The following is a 21,124-nucleotide window of genomic DNA, read 5'->3' on the forward strand; positions in this document are numbered from 1 at the left end:
AAGAATGCAGTGGTAAACCACTTCTGTATTTTTACCAAGAAAACTCTATGAATACACTACCAGAAAAATTGCAAGATGGTTGTGGGGCATTCTGGGAGAGATGTGTCCATGGAGTCGCTATGAGTTGGAGCCGATTTGACAGCATAAGACAAGACTAGACCCCCTGGAAATATTCTGATTGAATAGATGCGCCTTTTGCTGTTTCCACAAAAGAAAATAAGACTTTTCCTTCTCTCCACGTCACAAAACCAGCAGAAACATTTCTTTTCAGAGGTCCCCACAAACATTTAAACATTTCAATACCTTGGAATTCAACTCTGGGGGCTTGCAAAAGAAAATCTGAGAAAACAGCCTGAGATTCAGGAGCAAGGCAGAGTCTAAGCCAACCGGAATGTAAATCACTGTTGATATATTTTTGATAACATCTTTAATTGTACATGGAAACAAGTAATCAATTAAATTTATCAAGTGCTTTTAGTGCACAGAGCACTTTTGGAACAAACTGAAACTCTTTTATATAGCACAGCACATTTGTTTCAATCATTCAGTGGTATTTATTGAATGCTTACTATGCACTTGGAAGTATTTAGTACAATGACATAACAGAAACATTCCCTGCCCACAACGAACTTACAGTCTAGAGGGGGAGATAGACATCAATATGAATAAATACAACTACAGATATGTACATATATGCTGTGGGGCTGGGAGGGGTGGATGGATAAAGGGAGCAAGCAAGGTGATGCAGAAGGGAGTGGGAGAAGAGAAAAGGAGGCCGTGGCCAGGGATGGCCTCTAGGAAGAGATGTGCCTTCAATAAGGCTTTGAAGGAGGGGAGAGTAATTGTCTGTCATACATGAATATCGAGGGCATTCCAGGGAAGAGGCAGGATGTGGGTGAGAGGTTGGCCTTGAGATAGACGAGACAGAGGTACAGTGAAAATGTTGGCATTAGAGGAGTGAAGCATGCAGGCTGGGTTCCAGTAGAACAGTCGTGAGGTCAGGTAGGAGGATGCAAGGTAATTGAGTGCTTTGAAACCGATTGTACTAGAGGGTTATCAGAAACTTCAGCTATAAGGTGTTTCTGTCGAATCAATACCTGTCTTGCAAAAGAGTCAAAGAACTGTGAAGAAAGGGGGAATCAATTCAGATAGACTATGTTGTGGATCCTGCAGACGCTGCCACATCCCCCACAAACCCATCATTAGACAGAGCCCTGTACTACACTTTAAAAAAATTTCTATAGATATGCTTATATACATAATCTCCCATAGATGCAGCAAATGCATCTTTTATCCTTAGGCTATTTACCATTTCAGAACAATGACCTTAGAGTTGGATATCAAGGGACATATTCCACTCCTCCTCCCCCAAATCCTGGAACTTTCCAAGACAAGTTATTTTGTGATGCCCGTGTTCATTTGGGAGGAAGCGACATTTTAGGTGTATTCTTTGAGAAGATCAGACTGCATAGTACAAGTCATTGGAAGCTGTTTCCCAAAAGCTAATTAAATCTATGAAATGAATTATGTAACAGTGATGCGGCTCATCCTACTTGGTCCTTTCCAAAGAAAATGCATTTACAACATCTGCCTCTTTCCATTTTTTAATAGTATCTGTTAAGCTAGTAATATGTTCCAGGCACTGTTCTAAGCTGCTGGGGTAGATGTAAGTTGATTAAGTTGGACACAGTCCATGTTCCAGGTAGGGCTCACAGTCTTAATTCTCATTTTACAGATGAAGTAACAGTGGCACAGAGAAGTGAAGTGACTTGTCCAAGGTCACACAGCAAGACAAAGGGTGAAGCAAAGATTAGAACCCAGGTCTGTCTGACTCCCAGAGTTCTGACTATTCACTAGGCCATGCTGCTTCCATTCCCACCCTTAATTTCCACTGTTCTTTCCACCCAATACATACTTCCTGGATTCAGTTTATTACACTAATTCAATTGGCGCTCTTCACTTTAAAAAAGTCCCAAGTCCAAAACCAGAGATGATGGAAACATTTCTGATGATATTCACCAATGATCAAAATGTGAATCAAACAGGCATCTGCATAAATTCAGGAGTGCTGTGATCTCATCTTAACAGCAAAATCAGAAAAGACAAAGTTCTGCATCCCGTTCAGGGCCTGGAACTCCTAGTTCATGTTCTAAGTAAAATACAAACACATCAATAAAATGTGTCTGCAGGTCCACTTTAAGCCCTCTGTTTTTCTCATACCTCGATTTATTGGCCAGCTGTACAATAGTTATCTACCTTAAAACGTCTTGGTGAAAATCATCAGATTGTGGGGATCTCTTCAGAGCCTGGTGCATACTTTGGTAGAAAAAGAACCCCAGGGGGAATGAAATGAATTGGGTACCTCATCTTCTGAAAGATTTGATTGACTGGAAGAGTTGCCGCACCCTGTTTAATAGCATCTCTCTGAAGTTGTCCCCAATTAGGAAATAGAAGACTGGATTTATCACACTGTTTAGAAAGGCAATGGGCCTCGTGATAATATAGAAGGAGTTGATGATGGCCTGTTCACTGCAACTTCCAGCCCAGGTTTCCAAGCGAGATGCGATCCTCACGTTGCGCATTATGTGGTAGGGGCTGAAAAGCACTGAAAAAATGACCATGGCCATGATGATTAAGGTCAGGGGCTTTTCCAGCGGGAGAGCCGATGATATCTGCTGATTCCTGTGTTTCAGGAAAAAAACAATCTTCAGATAGAAAAAGCACATAACAAAGAGAGGGATTAAGAATCCTAAGAATGTGAGGAATAGGCTGTATCCAAGGTTGCATTTCGGATCTCCAGAACTTGCGTAATCAAGGCAGGCGGTGCTGTTTTCTGTCATAACTGGTTCAAGGATGAGAAGAATTGGCAGGATTTCAATCGTTACCAGAATCCAGATGGTCACCGAGGAAATAATTGCTAGTTCTTTCTTCTGCAGAAAGTGCTCACGGAAGGGATATTTCATCAGGAGATAACGATCGATGCTAATAAAAGTGAGGAAAAGAATGCTCGTGTACATGTTGGCATGAAGGATGTATCTGTTGCTTTTGCAGAGAACAACTCCGTATGTCCAGCTTCCTGTGGCATAACTCCTCACCAACATTGGAAGAGTACATAGGAAGGCCAGATCTGACAAGGAGAGGTTGAAGAGATAAATGTTGCAACTTTTCCAGTCCTTCAAGTAGAAGATGTAGCCCAAAACCACTGTGATGTTTCCCAGGAGTCCAACGACAAACTCAGTCCCATACATAATAGAAAGGTAATAATTTTCCAGGACTGTCTCTGCCACCGTCTTGTTGCAGTGGGTACCATTCTCCCCCTGAGGGAATCAGAAAGAGAAGAAAAAAAGCTCAGTGGTGTGGATAATCCACTGACTCAACTTTCATGTAATGAACTCCTAACATTATGATCATGCAGAGCCTGAATATAATAATTTTAGTATTTGTGAAGCACTCACTATGTGCCAGACATTGTACTAAGAGCCAGGTGGATACAAGCAAATTGGGTTGGACACAGTCCCTGTCCCAAGTGGGGCTCCCAATCATGATCTTCATTTTATGAATAACTGAAGCTCAGAGAAGTTAAGTAACTTGTCCAAGGTCAAACAGCAGACAAATGCTGACCGGGGATTAGAACCCATGGTCTTCTGACTCCCAGGCCTATGTTCTATCTGCTACACCATGTTGCTTCTCTATGCATCATGTACCCAGGCCAACTGGTAAATGTAGATCTGAGAAGCAAAATGGCCTAGAGTATAGAAAAGCAGCGTGGCTTAGTGGAAAGAGCACGGGCTTGAGAGTCAGAGGTCGTGGATTCTAATCCCAGCTTCACCAGTTGTCAGGTGTGTGACCTTGGGCAAGTCACTTAGCTTCTCTGTGCCTCAGTTCCCTCATCTGAAAAATGGGATGAAGACTGTGAGCCCTACGTGGGACAACCTGATTACCTTGTATCTATCCCAGTGCTTAGAACAGTACTTGGCACATAGTAAGTGCTTAAACAAATACCAATACTATTATTATTATTACAACAGTGCCAAGCGCTTAACAATACCATTATTATTATTATTATTATTATAGCGCAGAGGCCTGGGAGTCAGGGTCATGTGTTCTAATCCCAACTCTGACACATTTCTGCTGTGTGACCTTGGGCAGGTCACTTAACCTCTCTGTGCTTCAGTGACCTCCTCTGTAAAATGAGGAATAAGACTATGAGCCCTATGTGGGACAGGGACTGTGTCCAACCTGTTAAGATTTTAACTATGTTTACTATAGTTCCTGGCACATTAAAGCACTTAACAGATACGGTTAAAAAAAATCCTTGATTTCTGAAGCAACAGGTTTAAAGCAGAACTGTTTTGGTACTTGGTTAATTGGATGATTGATGGTTTGGGCCTAGAGGTGTTAAATCTCAAATCACAGTTATCTCTTACAAAGATGACAACACAGAGAAAGAAGGTTGCTGATCAGTGAGAGTCCTGAGGGTTGGCAGCAAAGCAGACTGCTCTTTCAGAAGTGCATTTTGGTAGCTCAAGTGAAAATCATTGTAAAATAGGTAGTTCAAAGTTCCAGGCTTCACACACTCAAACTTTAAGAAGAGCTGTGGCTGTTAATCTTTTTGCTGATCACAAAATACTCAAAGGTTTTGTTCAACCCAAAAACCCTACCCTTTAGCCTCTGGAAGTCTTCGGTTTACAAACTATTATTATTACTACTATTTAACAATAGTTGCTATTATTTCCCTAAGATGAAAGCAGAACTTTAACTGAAACATTTTTCAGGATCATTAGAGGGTCCATAAATGGGAGCGAGAGAGATCGATTTAATCTCCCACCTCATTTCAAATCTTACTTTCATGTCTATCCTGAAGAAGTGGGGAGACATGGTGGTAATGACCGACTTTGAGTCATTCATACAAACAATTGTTTAAAAACTGACAGGTGATTCAGGTAACTTTGAAAATGCACTACTAATCTATTGCATCATTTGTTAAGCCCATAAATGTTTTTACTTCTTTTAAAAGAAAGTATTTAACATTGAATATTGATTATGAACTTACTGGGTTTTGAGTTTAATGCGATGAAGTGCATTCTAGGCAGTGGGATAGTTTGCTCCCTGGCCCACGTCCTTCCTCTGGCCTGGAATGTCCTCCCTCCACAAATCTGCCAGGCTAGCTCTCTTCCTCCCTTCGAAGCCCTACTGGGAGCTCACCTCCTCCAGGAGGCCTTCCCTGACTGAGTCCCCCCTTTTTTCCTTTCCTCCTCCCTTCCCCATCGCCCCCCCACACTACCCCCTTCCTCTCCCTACAGCACTTGTATATATTTGTACATATTTATTACTCTGTTTTATTTGTACATATTTACTATATTTATTTTATTAATGATGTGTATGTAGCTATAATTCTATTTATTCTGATGGTATTGACTCCTATCTACTTATTTGGTTTTTTTGTCTGTCTCCCCCTTCTAGACTGTAAGCCCGTTGCTGGGTAGGGACCATCTCTATATGTTGTCGATTTGAACTTCCCAAGCACTTAGTACGGTGCTCTGCACACAGTAAGCACTCAATAAATACGATTGAATGAATGAATGAACTATATGACAAACACTGTAATAAACTACAGGGTAGTTACAAGTAAACAATTTACAAACAGTCCCTGTCTGCCTTGTGCTTCACCAATCTAAGTGGGAGAGGACAGACCCATAGGAAAACAAGAATATATTACAAACAAGGCAGAAATTATTATATTTATTATAATGTTATTTATTAAAGGCTTACTATAATAATGATGGTATTTGTTAAAAGCTTACTATGTGCCAACTATGTGCCAGGCACTGTAATAAACTTTAGGGTAGATGCAAACTAATTGGGTTGGACACAGTTTCTGCCCCACATAGGGCTCACAGTGTTAAGCAGAAGGCTCACAGTCTTAAAAACATAATCCCTGGTAAATCATTCTCATCATCATCATCATCAATCGTATTTATTGAGTGCTTACTATGTGCAGAGCACTGTACTAAGCGCTTGGGAAGTACAAATTGGCAACATATAGAGACAGTCCCTACCCAACAGTGGGCTCACAGTCTAAAAGGGGGAGACAGAGACCAAACATACTAACAAAATAAAATAAATAGAATAGATATGTACAAATAAATTAAATAAATAAATAAATAAATAGAGTCAAAAAATACGTACAAACATATATACATATATACAGGTGCTATGGGGAAGGGAGGGAGGTAAGATGGGGGGATGGAGAGGGGGACGAGGGGGAGAGGAAGGAAGGGGCTCAGTCTGGGAAGGCCTCCTGGAGGAGGTGAGCTCTCAGCAGGGCCTTGAAGAGAGGAAGAGAGCTAGCTTGGCTGATGGGCAGAGGGAGGGCATTCCAGGCCCGGGGGATGACGTGGGCCGGGGGTCGATGGCGGGACAGGAGAGAGCGAGGTACGGTGAGGAGATCAGCGGTGGAGGAGCGGAGGGTGCGGACTGGGCTGTAGAAGGAGAGAAGGGAGGTGAGGTAGGAGGGGGCGAGGTGATGGAGAGCCTTGAAGCCAAGGGTGAGGAGTTTCTGCCTGATGCGCAGATTGATTGGTAGCCACTGGAGATTTTTGAGGAGGGGAGTGATATGCCCAGAGCGTTTCTGGACAAAGATAATCCGGGCAGCAGCATGAAGTATGGATTGAAGTGGAGAGAGACACGAGGATGGGAGATCAGAGAGAAGGCTGATGCAGTAGTCCAGACGGGATAGGATGAGAGCTTGAATGAGCAGGGTAGCGGTTGGGATGCAGAGGAAAGGGCGGATCTTGGCAATGTTGTGGAGCTGAGACCGGCAGGTTTTGGTCACGGCTTGGATGTGAGGGGTGAATGAGAGAGCGGAGTCGAGGATGACACCAAGGTTGCGGGCTTGTGAGACGGGAAGGATGGTAGTGCCATCAACAGAGATGGGAAAGTCAGGGAGAGGGCAAGGTTTGGGCGGGAAGACAAGGAGTTCAGTCTTCGACATGTTGAGCTTTAGGTGGCAGGCAGACATCCAAATGGAGATGTCCTGAAGGCAGGAGGAAATGCGAGCCTGGAGAGAGGGGGAGAGAGCAGGGGCAGAGATGTAGATCTGGGTGTCATCAGCGTAGAGATGATAGTTGAAGCCGTGGGAGCGAATGAGGTCACCAAGGGAGTGCGTGTAGATCGAGAACAGAAGGGGACCAAGCACTGAACCTTGGGGAACCCCCACAGTGAGAGAATGGGAGGGGGAGGAGGAGCCTGCAAAAAAGACTGAGAAAGAACGACCGGAGAGGTAAGAGGAGAACCAGGAGAGGACGGAGTCTGTGAAGCCAAGGTCAGATAGCGTGTTGAGAAGAAGGGGGTGGTCCACAGTGTCAAAGGCAGCTGAGAGGTCGAGGAGGATTAGGACGGAGTAGGAGCCGTTGGATTTGGCAAGCAGGAGGTCATTGGTGACCTTTGAGAGGGCAGTTTCCGTGGAATGTAGGGGACGGAAGCCAGACTGGAGGGGGTTGAGGAGAGAGTTGTTATTGAGGAATTCTAGGCAGTGAGTGTAGACAACTAGTTCAAGAAGTTTGGAAAGGAATGGTAGGAGGGAAATGGGACGATAACTAGAAGGTGAGGTGGGGTCAAGAGAGGGTTTTTTTAGGATGGGAGAGACATGGGCATGTTTGAAGGCAGAGGGGAAGGAACCAGTGGAGAGTGAGCGGTTGAAGATGGAAGTTAAGGAGGGGAGAAGAGATGGAGCGAGAGATTTAATGAGATGAGAGGGAATGGGGTCAGAAGCACAGGTGGCCGGAGTAGCACTTGAGAGGAGGGAGGAGAGCTCCTCTGAGGATACTGCTGGGAAGGATGGGAGAGTAGCAAAGAGTGTTGAGAGCCGGGGGGATGGAGAAAGGGGGTAGCAGGGCTTAGGGCTTGGTAGCAGTAACATTAATAGCATTTATACAGCTCCTACTATGTACAAAGCATTGTATTAAACCCTGGGCCCTGGGGATTGGGAATGAGAAGAGTCATGGAACAGCTTACCTCTATCATTGGTATTTTTGGAGCTCTTACTATGTGTAGAGCACTGAACTGGGCTCTTGGGAGAGTACAATTCAACAGAATTAGCAGACACTTTCCCTTCCCATAAATAGTCTATCTAATCCTTCCTGGTTTAGGAAGGGAAGAGGACAGCCTTCTCAACTTTCTATCATTGTTTCAGGCTGCTTACATAGATCCAGTGCTTTTAGACTGTAAGCCCGTTGTTGGTAGGGACCGTCTCTATATGTTGCTGACTTGTACTACCCAAGCGCTTATTACAGTGCTCTGCACACAGTAAGTGCTCAATAAATACAATTGAATGAATGAACAGTGCTCGGCACAAAGCAAGTGCTTAACAAATACCATTATTATTATTATTATTATTATTATGTATATCTCATTGTAGGTCAGGAATATGCCTATTACATTGTTGGGTTGTACTCTCCCAAATGCTTAGTATTGTGCTCTTCACACAATAAGAGTTCAGTAAATACAATTGATTGATTGATTGATGCTGGTGTAAGGTTACATTTTGATGACTTGCTGTAACTGCGGAAGATGACATAAACCAAAATCATGAAAGAAATTCCACTGTTAATTTCATCAGAAACCTAAATCTGACTTTAGAATCAAAGTAGTGAATCAATGCGTACCAGCACCTGAAATGAAAGCTTGCTGTCAAAAGAGTCTGGAAGAGGTAGAAAAGTCTTAATGTAGGCTACTGCTCCAGGAATGTGGCTGCGGGGGTGGGGAGGGGGCAGCTAGTAACTGGACACTGGTGGAGTCGTGTAATCAGAAGCAACTACATGCTCAACGCCACGGACTGACCTAAAAAGGGTGGATTTATTTGTAGTGGTGATGGTGCTGGTGGGGGTGAAGAAGTAAAGAGAAGGGGTAATGAGTAGCTTCTTTCTCTGCTTCCCACCCCCTAACTGTGGATGTTGCTCAGTGTTCAGTTCTGGGTCCCCTTCTACTCATTCATTCATTCATTTATTCAATCATATTTATTGAGTGCTTACTGTGTGCAGAGCACAGAGTGCTTGGGAAGAACAAGTAAGCAACATATAGAGATGGTCCCTACACAACAACGGGCTCACAGTCTAGGAGTGGGAAACAGACAACAAAACAAAACATGTAGACATGTGTCAAAATAGAACGAATAGAATTAAAGCTATATGCACATCATTAACAAAATAAATAGAATAGTAAGTATGTACACATAAAATAAATAGAGTAATAAATCTGCACAAATATATACAAGTAATGTGGGGAAGGGAAGGAGGCAGGGCCAGGGGGATGGGGAGGAGGAGAGGAAAAAGGGGGCTCAGTCTGGGAAGACCTCCTGGAGGAGGTGAGCTCTCAAAAGGGCTTTGAAGAGAGGAAGAGAGCTAGCTTGGCGGATGTGTGGAGGAAGGGCACTCCAGGCCAGGGGAAGGATGTGGGCCGGGGTTGACGGAAGGACAGGAGAGAACGAGGTACAGTGAGGAGGTTAGCGGCAGAGGAGAGGAAGGTGCAGGCTGGGCTGTAGAAGGAGAGAAGGGAGATGAGGAAGGAGGGGGAGAGGTGATGGAGAGCTTTGAAGCTGAGAGTGAGGAGTTTTTGCTTGATTCGTAGGTTGACAGGCAGCCACTGGAGATTTTTGAGGAGGGGAGTAACTTGCCCAGAGCATTTTTGTTCAAAGATAATCTGGGCAGCAGAGTGAAGTATAGACTGAAGTGGGGAGAGACAGGAGGATCAGAGAGGAGGCTGATGCGGTAATCCAGTCGAGATAGGATGGGAGATTGGACCAGCAAGGTAGCGGTTTGGATGGAAAGGAAAGGGCAGATCTTGGTGATGTTGTGGAGGTGAGACCGGCAGGTTTTGGTGACAGATTGAATGTGTGGGGTGAACAAGAGAGTGGAGTTAAGGAGTTTCACAAGGTTGCGGGCTTGTGAAATGGGAAGGATGGTAGTGCTGTTTACAGTGATGGGAAAGTCAGGGAGAGGGCAGGATTTGGGAGGGAAGATAAGGAGTTCAGTCTTGGATAAAGGAGTTCTCCCTTTATCTCCATCTGCACCCACTCAATTGGAGAATTCATTCACTCCCATGGTATCCAGGCCTGATCTCTATCTCCCTCTGAAATCTTGCATTGCCTCCTGTCTTCAAGACATCTCTCTTGGATCTTCTGCTGTCACCTCAAACTTATCATGTCTAAAAGAGAACTCCTTATCTCCCAACCAAAACCCTGTCTTCTCCATGACTTTCCCATTACTGTAGATGGCACCACCATCCTTCCTGTCCTTCAAGCCTGAAACCTTGGTGTTATCTTGACTCCTTTCTCTCATTCAACCCACATATTTAATCCATCACTAAATCCTGGCAGTTCTACTTTCTCAATGTTGTTAAAATCCTCCCTTTCAATAAATCAATCAATCGATCAATCGTATTTATTGAGCGCTTACTGTGTGCAGAGCACTGTACTAAGCACTTGGGAAGTACAAGTTGGCAACATACAGAGACAGTCCCTACCCAACAGTGGGCTCACAGTCTAAAAAGGGGGAGACAGAGAACAAAACCAAACATACTAACAAAATAAAATAAATAGAATAGATATGTACAAGTAAAATAAATAAATAAATAAATAAATAAATAAATAAATAAATAAATAGAGTAATAAATATGTACAAACATATATACATATATACAGGTGCTGTGGGGAAGGGAAGGAGGTAAGATGGGGGGATGGAGAGGGGGACGAAGGTGAGAGGAAGGAAGGGGCTCAGTCTGGGAAGGCCTCCTGGAGGAGGTGATCTTTCAGTAGGGCCTTGAAGAGAGGAAGAGAGCTAGCTTGGCGGATGGGCAGAGAGAGGGCATTCTAGGCCCGGGGGATGACGTGGGCCGGGGGTCGATGGCGGGACAGGCGAGAATGAGGCACGGTGAGGAGATTAGCGGCAGAGGAGCGGAGGGTGTGGGGTGGGCTGTAGAAGGAGAGAAAGGAGGTGAGGTAAGAGGGGGCGAGGTGATGGAGAGCCTTGAAGCCTAGGGTGAGGAGTTTCTGCCTGATGCGCAGATTGATTGGTAGCCATTGGAGGTTTTTGAGGAGGGGAGTAACATGCCCAGAGCGTTTCTGGACAAAGACAATCCGGGCAGCAGCATGAAGTATGGATTGAAGTGGGGAGAGACACGAGGATGGGAGATCAGAGAGAAGGCTGATGCAGTAGTCCAGACGGGATAGGATGAGAGCTTGAATGAACAGGGTAGCGGTATGGATAATAATAATAATAATAATAATGATAGCATTTATGAAGCGCTTACTATGTGCAAGGCACTGTTCTAAGCGCTGGGGAGGTTACAAGGTGATCAGGTTGTCCCACAGGGGGCTCACAGTCTTAATCCCCATTTTACAGATGAGGGAACTGAGGCACAGAGAAGTGAAGTGACTTGCCCAAAGTCACACAGCTGGCAATTGGCGGAGCCGGGATTTGAACCCATGACCTCTGACTCCAAAGCCCGGGCTCTTTCCACTGAGCCATGCTGTTTAAGCCATGCTTAATATTAATAATGGTATTTAATAATAATAGCATTTATTATGTATGCTGCCGACTTGTACTTCCCAAGCGTTTAGTACAGGCGCTTAGTACAGTGCTCTGCACACAGTAAGCACTCAATAAATACGATAGAGATGGAGAGGAAAGGGCGGATCTTGGCAATGTTGCGGAGCTGAGACCGGCAGGTTTTGGTGACGGCTTGGATGTGAGGGGTGAATGAGCGAGCAGAGTTGAGGATGACACCAAGGTTCCTCTCCATCCAAGTAGCTACCATGTTAATCCTAGTGCTAATTCTATCTCACTTCGATTACAGTATCAGTCTCCTTGCTGACCTCCCTGCTTCCTGTCTCTCCCCACTCCAATCCATAGTTCACTCTACTGCCCAGATCATTTTTCTACAAAATCATTCAGGCCATGTTTCCCTACTCCACAAGAACCTCCAGTGGTTGCCCATCCACCTCCATATGAAAAAGAATCTCCTTACCATCATCTTAAAAGCACTCAGTCATCTTGTCCCCTCCTACCTCACCTAGCTACTCTACTACACCCCAGCCCATACACTTCTCTAATGTCATACATCTCTATCTTAATTTCACCTATCTTGTGGCCAAGCTCTTGCTCAAGTCTTGCCTCTGGTCTGGAACACCCTTCCTCTTCATATCTGATAGACAATTACTCTCCCCAACTTTTAAGCCTTACTGAAGGCACATCTTCTCCAAGAGGCCTTCCCTGACTAATCCCTAATTCCCATTTCTCCCATTCCCTTCTGTGTCACCCTGACCTGCTCCCTTTGTTCTTCCTCTCTCCCAGCCCCACAGCACATAAGCACATGTATGTAATTTCACTTATTTATATGCATGTCTGCCTCCCCCTCTAGTCTGTGAGCTTGTTGTGTACAGAAATGTGTCTGTTTTCTTATACTGTACTATCCCAAGTGCTTAGTTCAGTGCTTTGCACACAGTAAGCACTCAATAAATGAAATAAAATGAGTGGATGAATAAGAATAGGAAAGGAGCCTAGTCAGGAAAGGAATCTTGGAGGAGATGTGCCTTCAAGGCTTTGAAATGGGGGGAGAGTAATTGTGTGTCAGATTTGAGGAGGGAGGATGTTCCAGGCCAGAGGCAAGACATGGGCGAGGGGTCAGCTGTGAGATAGAGGAGATCAAGACACAGTGAGAAGGTTAGCATTAGAGTCAGTCAGTCACTTGTGCTTTCTGAACACTTACTGTAAGCAGAGCACTGTACTAAGCACTTGGGAGAGTACAATATGACATTGTAACAGACACATTCCCTCCCTAACCCTTAATTTATAACACTGTTCCAATGAAAAAATTGATTCCACTTATGTTTTGGCTTAGGCATGTTTTCAGGTACCAATTAAATTGGAATTCTAAGGACTGCTTGTATGTAATTTCTTAGAGTGCATTATTTTTCACAGATTTCACTTCTTTTAATTTGTTCAATGGTTAATTTAAAAGCTGACCCATTGGTCTTATCAGTCAGGTAACTTATTTGGAGCATTCTCATTACTAAGGTTTTCAGTTCACTACTTAGCAAACACTGGCCTTGGAATTTTTTTAACTACAAATTAGTTTAAAGGGATCACACAGACTCCAGAAATTTCAGTTTTTGTCCTCAGAATTAATAATAATAATGATGGCATTTATTAAGTGCTTACTATGTGCAAAGCACTGTTCTAAGCACTGGGGAGGTTACAAGGTGATGAGGTTGTCCCACGTGGGGCTCTCAGTCTTAATCCCCATTTTACAGATGAGGTAACTGATGCCCAGAGAAGTGAAGTGACTTGCCCAAAGTCACACAGCTGACAAGTGGCAGAGCCGGGATTTGAACCCATGACCTCTGACTCCAAAGCCCGGGCTCTTTCCACTGAGCCACGCTGATTCTCTAATAATGATAAACTGCTCTTTTTTGTAATGGGAATATTTGCTATAAGGGATGGGTTTTACCAACTTAATTTCCTAATGATTGGTGTTTCTATATTAAATAAATAGAAATAATGATTTCAAGGAAAAGTTACACTTTTAAGGGCCATTTCCTTGGAGGAAAGATGAATTGTTACTGATTTCATTAATTAAATTTCCAAGCTTTGTTCCAATACCAGGGAGCATATTTACATAATTCATGGAACGATTTTTAAAAGTACAAAAAAAGCAACAATATTGTACTTATCCCTCTGGGTACTGCACACTAAAAAGATAGGTTTGAAGGGTAAGGCTGAAAATAACATTTTCATACTTCAGTTACAAATATTTTTTTACACCAAGCACTGACAAATAGGATCCTTGAAAAATGAAATTCTACAAGGGGATAACAGTCATCTAAAACCAGATTTACATATGATGAGCTTCTTTAATTCACCTAGTAAATATTGAAATTGTAGATAAACACGGAAAACCTATGCTGTTTCATCTGTTTTCAAATGTCTGGGAGCAAATATTACAAACAGAAATGCAATTTCCTCAACCGTTTTCTCTCAATTTCTGTGGTTTTGAAAGACCTTTTTACACTGTGAATTCCCAAAATTTATTCTTAGGCAATCAAACACTGTATCATGCCCTCATTTTCAGTTGGTGGCCCAAATCACAAGATTAAAATAGTAATTTTGTTCAGCTTCCTGAAGTGATCTCCTCAGGTTCACCTCAATCACTTTATTAGTTTTTATTAGTTTGTTTGTTTGACATCATTATTTACATGAACCATTATTAACCTTGATCCGGGGCTTCAGTTTCTGAAAACCTCTGAAAACTGGAATGATGCCAATTACTTTTGGACTCATTTTCATCTAAACAAGTTTTGCTCCGTTCTTTTTTCTGACATAACTCTAAGCTGGAATTGATCATTTAACAAGAAGGAAGGGGAAAATAATGATCAGAAAAACCTCTTCTACACTACCTTGGTAAGAGAGCAATTGCAAAGTCATCTACTTAAAGTAAATGTCATTATGATTAACTGTAAAGATGAACTGTATATTCCTCCCTGATAATAGTTACTGAATTTACTCCACCCTCTGATTAAGAGGACTTAAAACTACAGAAATGCTAGCTGAGCTAACTGAGCCAACTTAGCTAATTTTAAGAACCAAAGAGAAGAGAATGGGATTTGGATAAAGAAGAAAAAGCAGACAACTACCTTCAGATTCTTCAATTGCTTTACAGCTAGTTATTGACTCTGAGGGATGACACACTGTGATGGAAATAAAGTTCAGTGATCACAGATTCATCTACCCAAGTGCCTCATCTACAGGTCTAAGCAAGCAAACAAAAATCTAAATCACATCAAATATATTGCCACTTACCATTGGGCTGGACATCTTGTATCTCTTATTGAACTCTCTGGCTGTGACGTGCTGAATGATTCTGACTCAGAATGCAGCTGCTTATGGTTATCTCAACTTCATTTGCATGGCATGCAAATAGCACTAGTAACTCAAAAAGCCTAGAGTAATTTATATGTCTGAACAATTATGGGGACATTTTTCTAAGTGGTGAGGTAAAATTGCATAATATACTTGTTGCCTAATTTACCCAGAAAAATGAATATTGGAGAATTGTAGGAAAGTAGAAAAAAACCACACCATAGACACTCTAAGTGGATCACTCCAACCCCATATAATTCAGAACCTAAATGCTACTTCAGAACAATTGACTCGCCTGTACACATTTATATGTCAGAAGAATATGAAAAGGTAAACAGCACTTTGTTACCAGGAAACAAAATGCCACCACTACTTTCAGATTTCCTTGAGAAGACTGAATTTTAGCTCTGGTGAAGTAGCACCTTGTTGGCGGGGAATGCATCTACTATCTCTACTATTGTACCGTTGTACTGTTCTTTCCCAAATGCTCAGAACAATGCTCTGCACACAATAAATGCTCAGTAAATGTCATTGATAAATACCACTGATTGATTATGAGTATTAATTAGCACAAATTGGTGCCTGGAATTTGAGTATGGTCACCCTCTGGAAATATTCTGATTGTAGAGATACAGCTTTTGCTGTTCCTGCAAAAGAAAAGAAGACTTTTCCTTCTCTCCACTCATCACGTGGCTCAGTGGGAAGAGCACGGGCTTTGAAGCCAAAGGTCATGGGTTCAAATCCCGGCTCTGCCAATTGTCAGATGTGTGTCTTTGGGCAAGTTACTTAACTTCTCTGTGCCTCAGTTACCTGATCTGCAAAATGGAGATTAAGACTGTGAGCCCCCTGTGGGACAACCTGATCACCTTGTAACCTCCCCAGCACTGAACAGTGCTTTGCACATAGTAAGCTCTTAATAAATGCCATCATTATTATTATCACAAACCCAGCAGAAATATTTCTTCAACACCTTGGAATTCAACTCTGGGAGCTCCCAAAAGAAATTGTGAGAAAACAGCATGAGATTCAGGAGTGAAGTAGAGTCTAAGCCAACTGGAATATAAATCATTGTTGATTCATGCATAGATTTCATCTTTAATTATTGAGTGCTTACTATTTGCAGGGCACTGTGCTAAGCACTTAGAGAGTACAGTATAACAGAATTGGCAGACATGTTCCTGCCACCCCACCATGTTCCCTGCCCACAACAAGTTTACAGTCTAATGGGGGAGACAGACATCAATATAAATAAATACTTTATAACATATATTTTAAATATAGCTGAGTGCTCTAAGGTTGAGGGTGGAGTATAAATCAAGTACATAAATGATGCAGAAGAGAGAGTGAGCTGGGAGAAAAGAGGGCTTAATTGGGGATGGCATCTTGGAGGAAATGTGACCTAAATAAATGCTTTGAAGTCAGGGAGTATGGCAGTCTGGCATATATGGAAGGGGTGAGAATTCCAGGGTAGGGGGAGGATGTGGGAAAGGGGTCAGTGGCAAGATAGATGAGATCGGGGGACAGTGAGTAAACTGGTACTATAGGAGTGAAATGTATGGGCTGGACTGAAATAGGAGAGCAGTGAGGTGAGGTAGGAGGGGATGAGCTGATCGAGTTCTTTAAAACAATGGTAAGGAGTCTCTGTTATGCAGAGTGGGATGGTCAGTCTGCAGGATTTTGAGGAGTGGGGAGACAAGGACTGAAGGTTTAGAAAAATGATCCATGCAGCAGAGTGATGTATGTACTGGAGTGGGGAGACAAGAGGTCAGGAGGTCAGCAAGGAGGCAGATGCAGTAGTCAACAAGGAATAGTATACGTGCTTGGATCAGTGTGGTAGCAGTTTGGATGGAGAGGAAAGGGCAGATTTTAGCAACATTGTGAAGATAAAATGGACAGGATTTGATGACAGATTGAATATGCTGATGGAATGAGAGAGATGATTTGATGCTGCTGCCAAGGTTACTAGCTTGTGAGACAGGGAGGATAGTGATGTTGTCTTCAGTGACGGGAAACACAGAGGAAGGACAGGGTTTGGATAGGAAGATAAGCAGTTCAATTTTGGACATTTTTAGTTGAGGTGTTGGCTAGATAATCCAGATGTAGAGGTCTTGAAGACAAGAGGAAATGTGAGATTTCAGAGGCAGATTGAGGTGAGGGTTGCATGTGCCCTAGACCTCGAAATCTACAAGTCTCGGTCCTTCCCGCTGGGAATTCTGCCTCATCCATCAGGTAAATCCCTAATCTAGCATATTGCAGTACTCAAATCAGGTTTACATAAAAGACAAATTGTATAAGCAAGGTCTCAGAGGCCATGATCTGGGCTTGTAGAAGCAGCATGGCTTAGTGAAAAAGTATGGGCATGGGAGACACAGGACATGGCTTCTAATCCCAGCTCCCCCCCTTGTCTGCTGTGTGACCTTGGGCAAGCCACTTAACCTCTCTAAGCCTCAGTTACCTCATCTGAAAAATGAGGATTGACACTGTGAGCCCCACATATGACAACCTGATTACCTTGTAACTGCCCCAGTGCTTAGAACAGTGCTTGGCACATAGTAAACACTTAACAGATACCATAATTATTATTATTATCATTATGGCCTGGGCGGCACTCTGCCACTTGTCTGCTCTGTGACCTTGGGCAGATCACTTAATTTCTCTGTGCCTCAGTTACCTCATCTGTAAAATGGAGATTTGACTGTGAGCCCTTTGTGAGCAGGGACTGTATGCAACTTGATTAGCTTGTACCTATTCTCTTCTGTTCTGTATAATAATAATAATAATGGTTTTTGTTAAGTGCTTACTATGTGCAAAGCACTGTTCTAAGTGCTAGGGAGGATACAAGGTGATTAGGTTGCCCCACATGGGGCTCACAGTCTTAATCCCCATTTTACAGATGAGGTAACTGAGGCACAGAGAAGTTAAGTGACTTGCCCAAAGTCACACAGCTGACAATTGGCAGAGCAGGAATTTGAACCCATGATCTCTGACTCCCAAGCCCGTGCTCTTTCCATTGAACCACGCTGCTTCTCATAAGTACAGTGTTTAAGTACAGTGTCTGGCCCATAGTAAGCAGTCAAGAAATACCATTCATTCATTCAATTGTATTTATTGAGCGCTTACTGTGTGCAGAGCACTGTAATAAGCTCTTGGGAAGTACAAGTTGGCAACATATAGAGATGGTCCCTACCCAACAACGGGCTCACAGTCTAGAAGGGGGAGACAGACAACAAAATAAAACATGTGGACGGGTGTCAAGTCACCAGAATAAGTAAAAATAAAGCTAGATGCACATCATTAACAAAATAAATAGAATAGTAAATATGTACAAGTAAAATAAATAGAGTAATAAATCTGTACAAACATATATACAGGTGCTGTGGGGAGGGGAAGGAGGTGTGGCGGAGGGATGGGGAGGAGGAGAGGAAAAAGGGGTCTCAGTCACTTACTATATGCAAAGCATTGTTCCAAGCGCTGGGGAGGTTACAAGGTGATCAGGTTGTCCCATTTGGGGCTCACAGTCTTAATCCCTATTCTACAGATGAGGTAACTGAGGCCCAGAGAAGTCAAGTGGCGCCCGGGGGTGGTGTGAGCCCGTTTCTATTTGGTGCTGCCAAGCGCTTATTACAGTGCCCTGCACACAGTAAGCGCTCAATAAATAAATATGAATGAATGAATGCTCACTGTTGGGTAGGGACCATCTCGTCTCTCCCCCTTTTAGACTGTGAGCCCACTGTTGGGTAGGGACTGTCTCTATATGTTGCCAATTTGTACTGTCCAAGCGCTTAGTACAGTGCTCTGCACACAGTAAGCGCTCAATAAATACGATTGATGATGATGATGAAGTGACTTGCTCAAAGTCACACAGCTGACAATTGGTGGAATCGGGATTTGAACTCATGACCTCTGACTCCAAAGCCTGTGTCCTTTTCCACTGAGCCATACTGCTTCTCTGTTATTCTTCAGTAGAACAATAAGCAGATACATTCCCTGCCCACAATGAGCTGACAGTCTATACAAGTTAATTCAAACTCCTCCCAGGTGTGGCGGGGAGAGGCTGGCCGCTCCCTCCGACCAAAGTCTGCGGGTCTGGGACCCCGGGGGCCCACTTCCTCTTTGTCTGCCTCGTCATCCTCAGGCTCACTGACTCAGCACCGCCTTCATGGCCACCCTGGCTGACCACTCCTTCTCAGTTTCGCTCTCCGGTTTCCCGCCTCTTGGCCTCTGACCGTTGGCACCCCCAGCAGGTTCGGCTCTGAGCTCTCTCCTCTCCTCTCCTTTTTTTAAAAAATGATATTTATGTTAAGCACTTACTATATGCCACACACTATACCAAGCACTGGGATATAAGCTAATCAGGTTGGACACAGTCCCTGTCTCATGTGGGGCTCACAGGCATAATCCCCATTTTACGGATGAGGTAACTGAGGCAGAGTTCTTGGGGGAGTTCACCTGAAGCAACACAGCCTAATGGATAGAGCCCGGGCTTAGGAGTCAGAGAACCTGGGTTCTAAACCCAGCTCCACCACTTGTCTGCTGTGTGATCTTGGGCAAGTCACAAAAAAGTGCACCTGGAAAACATTTTTCCCTCAAGACCACAGTACAGAATTCATGATTTTCAGCCCTCGAATCAAAAAAGGACAAGCTTCCTGAAAATAATATGTGACTTTATCCATGATTTAAATACAGAGCTCCTGCTGAGGTTGGACACGTGAGTGCAAGGCTCTTGCAAAATGTGCGTTTTTGGTGCTTGGCTAGTGGCTAGTGAGATTATTGTCCAGGCAGAACTACGGATTTACAGCCTTTATGATTCCTGGAAACCTGTCTAAACACTGCAAGACAGAACCAATTTCCTCATGGGGATAATATTAAAGATAGGCAGATTCATCCTAAACCAAGGTTGGATAGCCTATATTTACTCAAATACCCAAATTACCCAGATGTGTGTACTCAGTTAATTAAAATAATTAGAGATAAGTAATAATCAATCAATCATATTTATTGAGCATTTACTGTGTGCAGTGCATGCACTAAGCACTTGGGAGTGTTCAATATAACAATATAATGGAAACATTCTGGGAGGGGCTCCCCCTCCATTCATTCATTCATTCAATCATATTTATTAAGCACTTACTCTGTGCAGAGCACTGTACTAAGCACTTGGAAAGTACAATTTGGCAACAGGGACAATCCCTACCCAACAACAGGCTCACAGTCTAGAAGCGGGAGACAGACAACAAAACAAAGCAAGTAGACAGGCATAAATAGCATCTAGATTGCAAGCTCTTTGTGTGCAGGGAATATGTCTGTGTATTGTTATATTGTACTCTCCCAAAAGCTTAGTACAGTGCTCTGCACATAGTAAATGCTCAATAAATATGATTGACTGACTGAATGACTGATGTGGACTGTGTCCAAACCTGATTTGCTTGTATCTATCCCAGCATTTAGTACAGTTCCTGGCACAGAGTAAACACTTGATAAATACTACTAAAAAAAAAAAAGGCATAGCCCTCCAAACTTACTTTTCCTGGAAGTCTAATTCTCTGGGATCTCAAGTGATAATGATGATGATAATGACAATAGTAATGATAATAATAATATGATCACTATAATCGGTAGCAGCACAGTCTAATGGAAAAATCACAGGCCTGGAAATCAGGAAGTTTGGGTCCTCATCCTGGCTCCACCACTTGTCTGTTTTGTGACCGCGAACAAATCACTTAGCCTCTCTGTGCGTCAGTTTCCTCATCTATAAAAGAGGGATAAAACCCCTGCTCACCCTGCCTCTTAAATTGTGAGCCCCATGTGGGATAGTGACTGTGTCCGATCTTCTTTCTGCATATATTCCATACTTGTTTTTTATGAAAGACAAATTTGCCACAATTTTACCTGCAGGTAGAATCTTCTTGCTAGTAGCATGACCTGGATATCTGAACTACCACTATAGGCCATCAGTCCATCCAGAAGATGTTTTAAATTACAGAATTAAAAAAAAAGCTTCAGGTTCACAAAGTTTCAAGAGAGCATGGAGAACCTGCATTCCAACTGAAAATTGGAAGTCAGTCTGCTGAGACTAGACCTTCAACAGTGATTCTCTTCAAGCTCTAACTTCATAAGGAATGAGAAACAAAAGAGGAGGCAAAAGAGAAAACTTTATCAGGTATTGTAAATATTAGGCGTAACAACATACTAAGGCATCGACTGTTTGT

General features: G+C 43.1%; 1 protein-coding gene across 1 annotated transcript; it reads right to left on the reverse strand.

Annotated features, from left to right (window-relative positions):
• Window positions 1-2,048: 2,048 nt before the first annotated feature.
• LOC119927040 (succinate receptor 1-like) lies at window positions 2,049-20,867 on the reverse strand. Its single transcript, XM_038745580.1, has 2 exons — window positions 20,805-20,867; window positions 2,049-3,317 (listed from the first exon to the last, which is right to left on the reverse strand). The coding sequence occupies exons 1-2, from the start codon at window positions 20,865-20,867 to the stop codon at window positions 2,364-2,366; spliced, it is 1,017 nt and encodes a 338-aa protein (XP_038601508.1). The 3' UTR covers window positions 2,049-2,363.
• Between the last annotated feature and the right edge of the window lie 257 nt (window positions 20,868-21,124).

Source organism: Tachyglossus aculeatus, chromosome 1, assembly GCF_015852505.1.
Source record: "Tachyglossus aculeatus isolate mTacAcu1 chromosome 1, mTacAcu1.pri, whole genome shotgun sequence".
NCBI classification, from domain to species: domain Eukaryota; kingdom Metazoa; phylum Chordata; class Mammalia; order Monotremata; family Tachyglossidae; genus Tachyglossus; species Tachyglossus aculeatus.